Source organism: Protobothrops mucrosquamatus, unplaced genomic scaffold, assembly GCF_001527695.2.
Source record: "Protobothrops mucrosquamatus isolate PMUCROS unplaced genomic scaffold, P.Mucros_1.0 scaffold575, whole genome shotgun sequence".
Taxonomy (NCBI): Eukaryota; Metazoa; Chordata; class Lepidosauria; order Squamata; family Viperidae; genus Protobothrops; species Protobothrops mucrosquamatus.
In genome coordinates this window covers 91341-105095 of record NW_015386877.1, presented here as the reverse complement: position 1 = coordinate 105095, position 13755 = coordinate 91341, and the positions used below count along the sequence as shown (strand labels likewise).

Below are 13755 nucleotides of genomic sequence, written 5' to 3'. Positions count from 1 at the left end.
GGATCTGTGGCAGAAGGCGGTCTCGGAGATATCCAGGCCCGATGCCATGGAGCGCTTTAAAGGTGGTAACTAACACCTTAAAGCGCACCCGGAAAGCCACTGGTAACCAGTGCAGCTCGCGCAGCAGCGGTATTATTTTCCTAACTACATTCTTACATTTCTCAACTATATTCTATTTCTTATTCAGTAATTCTTCATTTATTAATTTCATCTCTTTCATCATTACAATCTTTTTTTATCATTATAGCTCCACAAATTAGTTATCATGTCTAATAATAAAAAAGCATAGGAAAAATAGAAAAAAAAATAATAGAAATATAGAAGAACTAAATAATAGTTCTTTCTTTCTATTCTAAAGAATTCTGTAAGGAGGAGAAAGCTGCAGGTGATGGCATCGTTTCAGTTGCTTGACACAACGTTGTTTCATTGCACACTTGAGCATGGTGGGGTGGGTGGGTGGGGGGGTACATTCTGCTTTGCAGGTCCCAAGGGCTGAAGCTCCCCTCTCAATTGACCATGTTTTCAACTCCTGCTCTTTTGAAGTCCTCAACCACTCATTGGCCATTTGATTTCCGCCCTTCATTTGGGGAACCCACCCGAGACCAAGAAGCTTATTGATCATGAATTGTAACCCTGGCCCACACAGGATCTGTTTTGCTTGCCAAGAGCTCCATCTTTGCCTTCTGAAGCTTTTCTGTACGGGTGAACACCAGGGCTGGAGACTAAAATTCAAAATGTGCCAAGTGCTGCAACATTCCTATAATACAGGGTAGCAAATCAAGGCTGTTTTGCAACTTCTGTGTTGCTGTTAATTACAAGGCAATTGCATTGCAAAACTCCTTAAAAAGGAGGCAGCCATTTGAAGCCATATACATGTGTGTGTGTGGGGGGGGGAGTGATTCTGTGCTGCTAAAACTTTTCATCTGACTCATTTTGATCCTACAAGGGTTAAAAAAAATATATCCTCCGTGTGTTCCCTCCCTTCCCCATATCTGGCAGGAAGGAAATAGAGCTGAACTCTTGGTTCTTCCTTTTTGTGTTTCAGCCACGAGAAAGATCAAGAAAGTGAAGATGGAGTTGAGCTACGGGAAGGTGAGGAAAACTTTGGGGCTGGTCCAGAAATCCCCCGAATATGTTGCGTGGCTGGGATTTCTGCAGCCGGGGATCCCGAAGTATAAAAACGAGAGCATAGCTGTCTTGCCTTCTGTCTGGATCTAGTCTGCAGAGGTTTTTGCAGCCAAAATCCAGCATGCTTATGTTGTTGTTTTTAAACTATTTTATTAATTTTCTATTATTGCCATTCAATAGTGCTTAATGAACAACGTGTTGTCTGGGTTAATTTTTTGCTTAGTAATAGAAGTTAAGTTCTTGCTCTCCATCTCGTTTTCCCAGCCCTTGATAAAATAAGTTCCATGTTTGAAAATATTCCGTGTCTTCTTTTTCTTTGATTCTCAGTGTCAGTCTGTCCATTTCAGCACAGTCCAGCATTTTCTTGGTTATCTCTTCCTCCAACAATGTTTTTTTTTTTTCATTTTTCCAGTGCTGAGCAAATACAATCCTCGCTGCTGTTAGCATGCTTAGTTTTTTGTGGCCTAGCACACGCAGGGTACAACATGCACTGTTGAATACTGATTTGAGAGAGAGGAGAACTATCCATCTGCAAGGGGGACTGTCCCTTGTCTCAAGGAAGCCCAGAGTCCTGCAAGTATAACCAGACCACAGCTGGTTATACCAGGGGTCTTCAAACGTGGCCCTTTTATGACTTGTGGACTTCAACTCCCAGAATTCCTCAGCCAGGAAGGGCCAAGTTTGAAGACCCATGGTTTAAAAGCAACTACCGATCAAAGCCACTGGGTTAATTTGTTGGAAAAGGCCAACTTTCTAACTGACTGTTCTGAAAGGAAAAAAATTGTTGGAAACCACACCAATCCCCACTGGCCTTCTCTTGTCTGGGCAGCAGCTACCGTACACCAGGCTGGCTCAAGCTGAGGAATTCTGGGAGTTGAAGTCCACAAGTCATAAAAGGGCCACGTTTGAAGACCCCTGCAGTAGGAAGGAGGAAGACATGCAAATGAGCTGTTGTTTCTACATTTGCATAACCTGGCACAGTCATCATTGAGAGTTCCTGCTTGAAGAATTCCATAGATTTGCAGACATTTATTCCTAGTGGTTTCTCCTTTGCTGAGTAGAACCCCACATGACACCTTTTCCACCTGAGAAATCCTGAAGCTGTGGCCACAGTTGGCCAGTTTTGCAGGGCAAAAAGGAATGGATAGGAAGAGGGTCTACATCAGGGATCTTCAAACTTGGTCCTTTTATGACTTATGGACTTCAAGTCCCAGAATTCCTCAGCCAGGCACGCTGGCTGAGGAATTCTGGGAGTTGAAGTCCACAAGTCATAAAAGGGCCAAGTTTGAAGACCCCTGGGTTATACAATCGGTGTAGCCAGTGGGAGTTGTAGCCCAGTAGCCTTTGGAGAGCTCCGTTAGGTGTATAATGTGCCTTCCCTTCCATGGCAGTCAAGCAAAGCCTGTGCTAGGAGTTCTCTTTCTGCCTCCCCTGGTCCCACAACCACACTACTAAGATCAGTTCGAAAGGTAGCATGTGCTCCAGGTTTGCACAGCGTTTTGACACATGCTCAGCTCTGTGGGGTTCCAAAGTGGGCAACCTACATGTAAGCCCTCGACTCACGAGCCCAAAATTTCTGTTGCTCGGCGAGACAGTTGAGTGAGTTTTGCTCCATTGAATGACCTTTCTCGCCCCAGCCGTTAAGTGAAACACTGCAGTTGTGAAGCTAGCACTCCGGTTGTTAAATGAATCTGTCCTTCCCACTGGCCTGGCCTGTAAGAAGGTTGCAAAGGGCGACCACATCATCATAAAGAGGAGCGGCCAAGTGTGTCTGAATTTTGATTCACGTGACCACGGGGGAGGCCGCAACGGTCGTTAAGCGTGAAAAACGGTCGCAAGTCCCTTTTTTTCAGCGCAGTCGTAACTTCAACACAGCCACTAAATGGACTGTTGTAAGTCGAGGACTGCCTGTGCACCTTCTTCTCTTACAAATGCCCCACTGGCTGTCAGAGCTGTACATCCCAGATAGAAGAGAACAATGGACATTAAAATCGCAATCCAGATCAGCCTGATGTAAATGTGAAAATATTCAATCCTGCTACGGCTAATGTTTGAAATAGGCTGACAGTGAGAGTTCCACTCTCAAGAGCAGCTCCCCCCCCCCCAAAAAAAATCAGCCTTCTGCAGTCCCTGACACAAATCCACACCCTCCCAACCTGGTTTCCTGTCTGTCAGGGATCTAGAATTCACTGGATGTTGTTAAACTTTCCGGTCCATCGCTCATAGCTGTCAACTGAAATCTCTTTCCTTTCTCTACAGGGGACGGCACAAATGCAGATGAACAGACCGCAGTGGCCATTGCCAGTGTCCAGCAAGCAGCTTTTGCAGACCATAATATTCAGTACCAGTTTCGAACAGAGAACAATGGTGGACAGGTAATGCCCGTGTTGGGAAGGTTGGCTTTGGGACTTTGGATGGAGCTCCGGCAATTAAACAACGGCCTCGCTTGCAATTTGAAGATGAAGGGATACAGCGAGCAAACGCCTAGCTCAGGGGTAGGCAACCTTGGCTCTTTTATGACTCGTGGACTTCAACTCCCAGAATTCCTGAGCCAGCCATGCTGGCTCAGGGATTCTGGGAGTTGAAGTCCACGAGTCATAAAAGAGCCAAGGTTGCCTATCCCTAGCTTATGGGAATTCGCTCCTGTTTCTGATTGATTTCATTGCACTCCAAAAACAAAAACAAAAAGCGTTTTTCATTGTGGAAATCATCCCATAGCAGGGTTTGATTATTTTGAGATCTTCAAGGGCAGGGGTAGGCAACCTTGGCTCTTTTATGACTCGTGGACTTCAACTCCCAGAATCCCTGAGCCAACATGGCTCAGCTTGGAAACCTCTCCCTTTCTCCTCAGCGTGGCTGGCTCAGGAATTCTGGGAGTTGAAGTCCACGAGTCATAAAAGAGCCAAGGTTGCCTACCCCTGTTCAAGGGGGTTGAACATTGCCTTATTCCTCCCCATCTTTATAAATACCACTTCAGCCAGAAGCGTGACATGGCTTCTGCTGTTTCTCCCCAGGTGACATACAGAGTAGTTCAGGTGACGGACAGTCAGCTGGATGGACAAACGGATGCAACGGGGGCCGTTAGTGTGGTCTCGACCGCAGCTTTCACCAGTGGTCAGCAAGCTGTTGCTCAGGTGAGAAGTGGTTTGGCTAACCCCAATATTAGCATTATTGTTATGATTGGTCGCACAGATGTAACCAGATGTTCAGACTGGATTTGCTATTTTAACCACCTGTCAAGTCCTTCCAAAGGTCCTGAGATAGACAGATGTTGTGGTTTGATGGCGTCAGAGGATGTAAGCTGTTCTGAGTAAAGCTGCCTTTTGCAAATGACTTAACGGTGATTTTTGTCAATGCCAGTGATGTTCAAGTGGTGCTCCAGATGTTTTGGTATTAACACCCAAGGGCCCTATCGCTATTGGAACTTATTTGCTTTCTTTTGCCACAGTTATTCTACTTCTGTTTGCAGGTCTTTGTGTTTTGTGATTTTTCTCCAGTTCTTTCTCATCAAGTTGCTAAGTCTGGGGTGTTGTGTAGTAGGTGCTTGTGTGTTGAATTCTAAAATCCCAGAACACTTTGCCTTCTTCTTTTTCAATGACTTTGCTTGCAGACAGATGGTATCCATGCAAATTTCTTGGCAAGATTTTGCAGAAGTGGTTTGCCGTTGTCTGTTTCCTGGGGCTGAGAGAAAGTGACTGGCACAAAATTAGCCAGATGGCTTTTTGCCTAAAGCAGGACTAGAACTCACCATCTCCCACTTTCTAGCCTGGTGCCTTCATCAGCACACCAAACTGGCTGTTTTTAATCTGTTACCTGTTCTTAAACACAAGAGGGCAGTGTATACCTTGAGTTAATCACTACAGCTTCACTCCTTGCTTTCCTCTCTCCTCTACTAATGGAAAGCTGTTTCTGGACCGTTTCATACTTAGCACAAAATCTTGACTTAATTGAGCATCCTAATGTTTAGACCAGGGGTAGTCAACCTTGGCTCTTTTATGACTCGTGGACTTCAACTCCCAGAATTCCTGAGCCAGCTAAGCTGGCTCAGGAATTCTGGGAATTGAAGTCCACGAGTCATAAAAGAGCCAAGGTTGACTACCCCTGGTTTAGACCCAGCTGTTGGCCAGCTACTCTGATCACTCCTAGCCAGCATGAATAACAAGTAAGGGCTGGGTTTTCTGTGCCAGTCATCTCCTGCGGTAGACTCAAGGCTTCCCTCTTGCTCTTTCTGCATTATTTATCTTGCTTTGGGTGGTTTGATTTTTGCTGCGCACAGGTCCACAAATGCATCCCCCTTCTCTTTCCAGGCGGTGATTCAGAACCCTTTCAGTAATGGTGGGAGCCCAGCCACAGATGCTGTGAGCGGTGAAGCCCGTTTTGCATACTTCCCTGCTTCCACCGTGGGGGACGCCACCGCAGTGTCCGTACAGACAACCGATCAGTCACTGACACAAGCTGGAGGTAGGAAATCAGGGACCCCAGAAAGGTGCTTTGATGGCCTCCACTTCTCTTGAACTATCACCCCTACCATCCCCAATCATTGACCATTCTATCTGGAGCTGATGGGGATTGGAATCGCAATCCCTGGGAGGGCCCAGGTGTTGCCTACCTTTATATTTGTTTAATGACCATTCAGAGTTACAACGGCACTGAAAAAAAGTGATTTAGGACCGTTTTTCACACACTTATGACCCCATGTTCACTTGATCAAAATTCGAACATTTGGCAACTGGCATGTACTTATGACGGTTGCACTGTCCCAGAGTCATGTGATCGCCATTGGCGACCTTCCCAGCTGGCTTCCGACTGTCAAAGTCAATGGGGGAAGTCAGATTCACTTAACGACTTCATGATTCACTTAACAGCTGCAGTGATTCGCTTAACGGCTGTGGCAAAAAGGTTGTCAAATGGGGCAAAACTCACTCAACACATTGCCTTGCTTAGCAACAGAAACTTTTGGCTCAGTTGTGGTCGTTAAGCCGAAGACTATCAGTGTGTATTTATTATCCTGCTTGTATTATTTTTATAAATAACTCAAGGGGGCGAACACGCACAATATTCTTTCCTCCTCCTATTTTCTCCACATCTTGTGAGGTAACTTGAGCTGAGAGAGAAGGACTGACCCAAAGTCACCCAGCCAGCTTCCATAGCTAAGGCAGGACTAGAATTCACAGTCTCCTGGTGATTGGCCCAGCCAGCATTTCATGTCTAAAACAAGACTATTAGGCCAGGGGTAGGCATCCTTGGCTCTTTTATGACTCGTGGACTTCAACTCCCAGAATTCCTGAGCCAGCATGGCTCAGCTTGGAAACCTCTCCCTTTCCCCTCAGCATGGCTGGCTCAGGAATTCTGGGAATTGAAGTCCACGAGTCATAAAAGAGCCAAGGTTGCCTACCCCTGGACTAGGCCATTCCTGTCTCTTTGATTGTTTTTCCAAGGCTAGTCTTCGTCATCTGGGTGGCTTTCAGACGTGTGAATTTCAATACTGGCCTTGTTCTTTGAGAAGACCGGGTGTTGAGATCCCCAGTTCTAGAGGGGATAACATCGTGGGGCAAAGTTGCTGAATAATCTACAAATCCAAACCTTCCTTTGACGTGTCTTTGAAGTCTTCGGCTTACAAACACCATTGGAACCAGCATTCTTGGCCACCAGATACAGAAATAGTTTTTCATTGCATTTTTTCCCAGAATGTTGTTTCGGCTTTCCAAGCTGGTTCATACTCCTGGAATTTCCTGGTGTCCACAATATAAAAGCAAAACTAAGTTGGATCCTGTTTACTTTATCAAAATTAGCCCAGACTAATTAAATGCTACTATCTAGCTAGATGTTCATAGTTATTATGTTCTATGAAAAAAAGAGTCAAAACTGTATTGATTACAAGAAAAGATCACAGCGCCACAGGTTAAAACTCTGATGAACAAAATAGTTGCTCTGTTTACGTAACAGGCTTTACCCAGACAAATAAACCCATCTGACTTGATCTAATGGACACCACAGGTTAAGATTGTGGGTCCACCCCACAAGTCAATAAATTGTAAACTGTCCAAGCTCAGTTTAGCTCCTTATGTTAGCAAATCAGTGAGGATTCTACCTGAAGAAACGGTTTAATAGTTTTTTATATATATAAAAAATAGCCATGTGTTTAGTATTGCCACACATAAGCAATACTACATCCATTCCTTGAAACTGGTTTTTTTGGGGGGGGAGAGGAGGGAGTAGAAGAGATAAAGGAACAACCCAGTGAGGACAGACCATCTCAACAGCCAAATTTCAGATTTATTGTGAGAAGGAGGAGGAAAATTGGGAATGGGGGGTGAGTGGCAGATGGACAAAAATGAACAGCTAGGTCTTCTCATGCAAGCATTTGGCATTGCAACATTTTCTTGCAGACATCTCTCTCTTCCCCCCCCCCTTTTTTTTCCAATTTTTATTTATTTATTTGGTGGTGTAATATCTTCTCCCTCAGGTCAGTTCTACGTGATGATGACCCCCCAAGACGTGTTGCAGACGGGAACGCAACGTACTATAGCTCCCCGCACCCACCCCTATTCCCCGTACGTATTGCTTTGGACACACGCTTGAAGTTTCAATCAGGGTCTTGCAGTCAGGGAAGTTCTGGACATTCTGTAGTGTGGCTGGGGGGGGGGGGAGGAGGGAGGCGAGCTGGAAGAAGGCAGAACAAGTGGGACCACAAGCAGGTAATGCTGGTGTTGGGGAGGAGAGAAAGCAGATGTGCCAGAACATAAAGAAAGGCAGCTAAGGAAGGATGGATCAGGCCATTATTGGGGGATTTGTGGGGTGGAATTTCCAGCTGAAGGAAGGGCCGAGATTAGAGTCTTTGCACTGCAGAAAGAAGCACAGGATTAACTTCCTCAAAGGCCAGCCGTGTGCTGCAGCTGCCAAAAAGGCCAACACAGTGCTGGGCTGCATTAACAGAGGGATAGAATCAAGATCACGTGAAGTGTTAATACCACTTTACAATGCCTTGGTAAGGCCACACTTGGAATACTGCATCCAGTTCTGGTCACCACGATGTAAAAAAGATGTTGGGACTCTAGAAAGAGTACAGAGAAGAGCAACAAAGATGATCAGGGGACTGGAGGCTAAAACATATAAGGAACGGTTGCTGGAATTGGGTATGTCTAGTTTAATGAAGAGAAGGACGAGGGGGACATGATAGCAGTCTTCCGATATCTCAGGGGCTGCCCCAAAGAAGAGGGAGTCAAGCTATTCTCCAAAGCGCCTGAAGGCAGGACAAGAAGCAACGGATGCAAACTAATCAAGGAGAGAAGCAACCTAGAACTAAGGAGAAACTTCCTGACAGTTAGAACAATTAATCAGTGGAACAACCTGCCTCCAGAAGCTGTGAATGCTCCAACACTGGAAGTTTTTAAGAAGAGAGTAGACAGCCATTTGTCTGAAAGGCTATAGGGTTTCCTGCCTGAGCAGGGGGTTGGACTAGATGACCTCCAAGGTCCTTTCCAACTATTATTATTATTTTTATTTTATTATTGTTGTTGTTGTTGTTGTTGTTATTATTATTATTATTATTATTATTATTATTATTATTATTATTATTATTATTATTATTATTATTATTAAAATCCCTGAAGCCTTATCTGACCATTCCCAAGGGAATGCAGTCAGCCTGGCAACATTCTTGTAACATGGGTGACTAAGAGTAAAATTTCTGCTTGAGACTCTTATCCTACCGTATTATAATCATACAATCAACACGAGTCCTTGAATCCTTGCCATATCTGTTTCAGAGACAGAGTCTCTGAAAGCTGCTGGCCTTCTGATTCGTTCAACTCATTCCCTTCAAATTCTAGGAAAATGGACGGGAATCGAACGCCCCGGGATGAGAGGCGAAGAGCTCAGCACAACGAAGGTAGGCAGAACAGCAAAGTTGAGTGAGCTCTCTCCAGTCTCCAGATTTGTGCCCTAATCAGATGAGGAAGGACTGCATTGCTCTAAAACATGATTTAGAACAGTGTTTCTCAACCTTGGCAACTTTACGATGTGTGGACTTCAACTCCCAGAATTCTCCAGCTAGCGTTGCTAGCCGGAGAATTCTGGGAGTTGAAGTCCACACATCGTAAAGTTGCCAAGGTTGAGAAACACTGATTTAGAAAGACCACGTTCTTTCCCTTTTCCCAATTCTTGAAAAGGGTCATGGTGGCGCAGTGGTTAGAATGCAGTATTGCAGGCTAACTGCCCACTGCCAAGAGTTTGATCCTGACTGGCTCCAGGTTGAGTCAGCCTTCCATCCTTCCGAGGTTGGTAAAATGAGGACCCAGATCGTTGGGGGCAAATAGGCTGACTCTGTAAACCACTTAGAGAGGGCTGTAAAGCACTCTGAAGCAGTATATAAGTATTATTACTATTTTTTCCAAATTGGCAAAGGAAGGAAGCGCTCCAGATAGTGAACTTCCGGTACCTATTGGCTCCTGACTTCCCACCTATTGGAGAAGAATGCTGGGAATTGTAGTTCAGCAACATCTGATGGAACACATGTTGCACAGACTCCAAAGCCAGTCATTCCGTCCTTCCACATGTTATTGTCAGGTTGCCATATTTGATCAGCATCTTATTTTTTTTTTCTTTTTCTTTTAGTTGAACGGAGGAGGCGGGACAAGATCAACAATTGGATCGTACAGCTGTCAAAAATCATTCCAGACTGCAATACAGACAACACCAAGACAGGGGCGGTGAGGGCAGTTGCTTGGGGGGTGGGTAGCCCAGAAGGAACAATGTTTTGCTTTGGGGAGGAGATGTTAGGCTTCTCTCGTGAAGAGATGCCCCAGGTCACCCTTCCATGGTTCCAGCAAGGCTGGAGACTTTCCCAGATTGTTTTTCCCAGATGAATTTTCCCTGTTGTGTTACCTTGTTTAAATTGTTTTGGGTAATTACAGCCTCACTGGACTGCCTATAGATCAGTGGTTCTCAACCTGTGGGTCGGGACCCCATTTGGGGTCGATCAACCATTTCACGGGGGTCGCCAAGCAAGGCTGTCCGCCATTTTTTTTGTCCACCATTTTTTCCCCCTTTTCTGGTGGGTGCCTTACCTCCCTTGGGCTGGGCCAGCTGGTGGTCGGCCTGCTCCGTCTCTGCCGCTTGCCAGCTACGCCTCGGCCGGCGCAGGGGGCGGAACCACGCATGTGCCGCGCTCCCGGGCAGGGAAAGTCCTCGGCTTGCGACCGGTTGGGTAGTCCTCGACTTATGACCGGTTCAGTCCTCGACTTACGACCGGTTCAGTCCTCGACTTACGACCGGTTGGGGTCGCGGCATTAAAAAGGTTGAGAACCACTGCTATAGATGGCAGAATTGTGGACTAATTGGAACCACTGGTACTGTTCAGTCGGATTATATCGGGTGGAAATATCCGCTCCTGCTTGAGTATTGAGTTGTGGGGCCATTGCCTGCTCAAGATGATGAAAAGTTATATTCCAATTTTGAGGGGATGATAACTAGGAAGAAAGTTAGCAATCCCTTTCTCCTACTGCACTTTTGATAAAAAGAACTATACCAAATAATTCTGATTTTGAATTCCAACCTATTGGTATCTTTGAGGTAGCAGAGACTACAGAAATTCTGGTGTGCACCCTGATATGTACCACTTACCTTGACCTATCCCTGGCTCCTCAGCTGACGGTCTGTCTATTCACTAATTCCAGTGATGGTAGCAATGAGATTCACCTTTGCAGTCTTCTGAAATAGCTAATTGGTTAGTTGGGAGGCTAAGATCCCACTTATTTTACTCTGATGGGAGATAGATAATGTCATCCAACTCAGTAGAACAGGGGTCTTCAAACTTGGCCCTTTTATGACTTGTGGACTTCAACTCCCAGAATTCCTCAGCCAGCATGGGGGAACTATGGCCCCTTCATGACTTGTGGACTTCAACTCCCAGAATTCTTCAGCCAGCGTGCCTGGCTGAGGAATTCTGGGAGTTGAAGTCCACAAGTCATAAAAGGACCAAGTTTGAAGACCCCTGCAGTAGAAGGAGGAAGACATGCAAATGAGCTGTTGTTTCTACATTTGCATAACCTGGCGCAGTCATCATTGAGAGTTCCTGCTTGAAGAATTCCATAGATTTGCAGACATTTATTCTTAGTGATTTCTCCTTAGCTGAGTAGAACCCCACAAGACACCTTTTCCACCTGAGAAATCCTGAAGCTGTGGCCACAGTTGGCCAGTTTTGCCTGAATTCAAAAAGCTAAGAGGCTTGGACCTCATTAGTACTCAAATGGGAAGCTACCAGGTCCATAAATAGTCCTAAAACTCTAGGAAGTGTGTGTGTGTGAGTGTGGTTGTGATGGAAACAACTTCAACCATCTTGAGGAAAGTCTGTGATGAACAATTTCTTTGTGGTTTTCAAGACCAGAGATAAAGACGTCACCAGGCACTGAGGTTGACTCAGGCAGATAGAAAACAGCACTTAATGCTTACTTTTTGACTATAACAGCATGCTCTGTAAATTCAAATAAATCAATATTTATCTGAAATTTCCTGACAGTTAGAACAATTAATCAGTGGAACAACCTGCCTCCAGAAATTGTGAATGCTCCAACACTGGAAGTTTTTAAGAAGAGACTGGACAGCCATTTGTCTGAAATGGTATAGGTTCTCCTGCTTGAGCAGGGGGCTGGACTAGAAGACCTCCAAGGTCCCTTCCAGCTCCTAGTCCAGTCCAGTCCATTATTCTATTCCATTCCATTCCATTTTCATTGCTATTCTAATTTCATTTCTATTCTTATTCTATTCTATTTTGTTCTGTTCTGTTGTATTCTATTCTATTCTTATTTCTATTCTATTCTTATTTCTATTCTATTCTTATTTCTATTCTATTCTATTCCATTCTACAGTATTCTATTCTATTCTTATTTCTATTCTATTCTTATTTCTATTCTATTCTATTCCATTCTACAGTATTCTATTCTATTCTATTCTATTCTATTCATATTCTATTCGTATTCATATTCATATTCCATTCCATTCGCCAGTCACAAATAAATAAGTCCCATCCTAAAAACAGAGCCAGCTATTCCTTGCATGGTTTGAAGGTATGTAAAGGAGGAAGGGCCTCAGAGAAGTCTGGTGATCGTGAAGATGCTTCCCATCCAAGCTCAGGCAGAGCAGAAGGGGGTCACCCAGTTGATGGCCTGGTCCTTTTTTCTCTCTTCCAGAGCAAAGGGGGCATCCTCTCCAAAGCCTGTGACTACATCCGGGAGCTGCGCCAGACGAACCAGCGTATGCAGGAGACGTTCAAGGAAGCCGAGAGGCTTCAGATGGATAATGATCTGCTACGGCAACAGGTAGCTCAGCCCACATTCTTCCCCTCTTACTTTGGAGCAGGGTTTGGGATTGTGGCCAGCAATAAAACCGAGTACACGTACTCCTCGACTTACAACCACAACGGAGCCCCAGATTTCTGTTGTTCAGTGAAACATGTGTTGGGTTTGGCCCCATTTTACAACTTTTCTTGCCCAAGTCGTTAAGCGAGTCACCGCAGTTAATAAATTGATAACCCAGTTAAGTGAATCTGGTTCCCCCCTTGACTTGGCTTGTCAGAAGGTCACAAAAGGGGATCGCGCGATCCCTGGACACGGTCATAAATATGAACCAGTGGCCACGTCTCTGAATTTTGATCCCATGATTAGGGGGCTGCTCCAAAGGTCGTAACTGAAAAACAGTCGTAAGTCACTTTTTTCAGTGCCGTTGTAACTTTGAACATTCACTGAATGAATTGTTGTAAGTTGAGGGCTACTTGTAGTCACAGTAGTGAGTTGTGATTTGGTACAGATGTCCTGCTTCAGGGACCTCTTCCAGGTCACACGGTCTTGGAGCAAATTCTGTTAGGTCTGGCAAAGTATAATTTCAGCTTTTGCAGTTAAATGCTATCTCAGAACAAGAGGAGATGGGCAGTTTATATGTTTGCATGTATAATATAAACAGAGTAAGTCCCTTTGCTTTCACAAAACGGGTGCATCTGCGCATGCACACACGTGCCTGCCTGGTGTGTGTTTTCTTTCACCCTCTTTCTGCTGAAAAACATCCCTAAGAATAAATGGACTTGCTTTATGACCACAGTGTCCACTTTAGAGCTATCACAAAAAAAGTTACAAAAACAGACATCCAGTTTTCATCGCCATGATATAAAAAAAGATGTTGAGGCTCTACTAGAAGACCTCCAAGGTCCCTTCCAACTCTTGTTATTCTGTTATTCTGACTTGGTGACGTGAGCCCCCCAACTTACAACCTTCATGACCTATGAGGGACATTCCAGGCTCCGTTACGGTCCGCCTGTTGTACCTTTTTGCAGCACCCAGTTGCGTTTCCTTATTCTCGACTCCGCTTTTCCCCAGTTTGAGACACTCACCCTTTTCTTCTCCTCCTCCTCCTCCTCCTCCTCCCCCCCCTCCCCTTTCCGCAATAGATCGAGCAGCTGAAGAACGAAAACGCCCTTTTGAGAGCACAGCTTCAACAGCACGGAATTGAAATGGTGGGCGACGCCCCAGGGCAGTAGCCCCTTTTTTTCGCCTCTGCCTACACGCCGAACGAATCTCAGCATCTCCAGTTCTTCTGGGGGGTTTTTTTTAATATATAAACCGAATCCCCTCTGAA

The 13755-nt window shown here is 45.1% G+C and overlaps 1 protein-coding gene across 1 annotated transcript in view; it reads left to right on the top strand.

Annotated features, from left to right (window-relative positions):
- Nucleotides 1–13755, top strand: part of LOC107288703 (upstream stimulatory factor 2) — a 61960-nt gene extending 48205 nt beyond the window's left edge. The window contains exons 7-14 of the mRNA XM_015817343.2: nt 3388–3503; nt 4143–4262; nt 5436–5589; nt 7595–7682; nt 8961–9019; nt 9745–9839; nt 12318–12446; nt 13568–13755. Of these exons, the coding sequence (XP_015672829.1) occupies nt 3388–3503; nt 4143–4262; nt 5436–5589; nt 7595–7682; nt 8961–9019; nt 9745–9839; nt 12318–12446; nt 13568–13657 (851 nt within the window). The 3' untranslated portion in view covers nt 13658–13755. The remainder of the gene's footprint in view (nt 1–3387; nt 3504–4142; nt 4263–5435; nt 5590–7594; nt 7683–8960; nt 9020–9744; nt 9840–12317; nt 12447–13567) is intronic.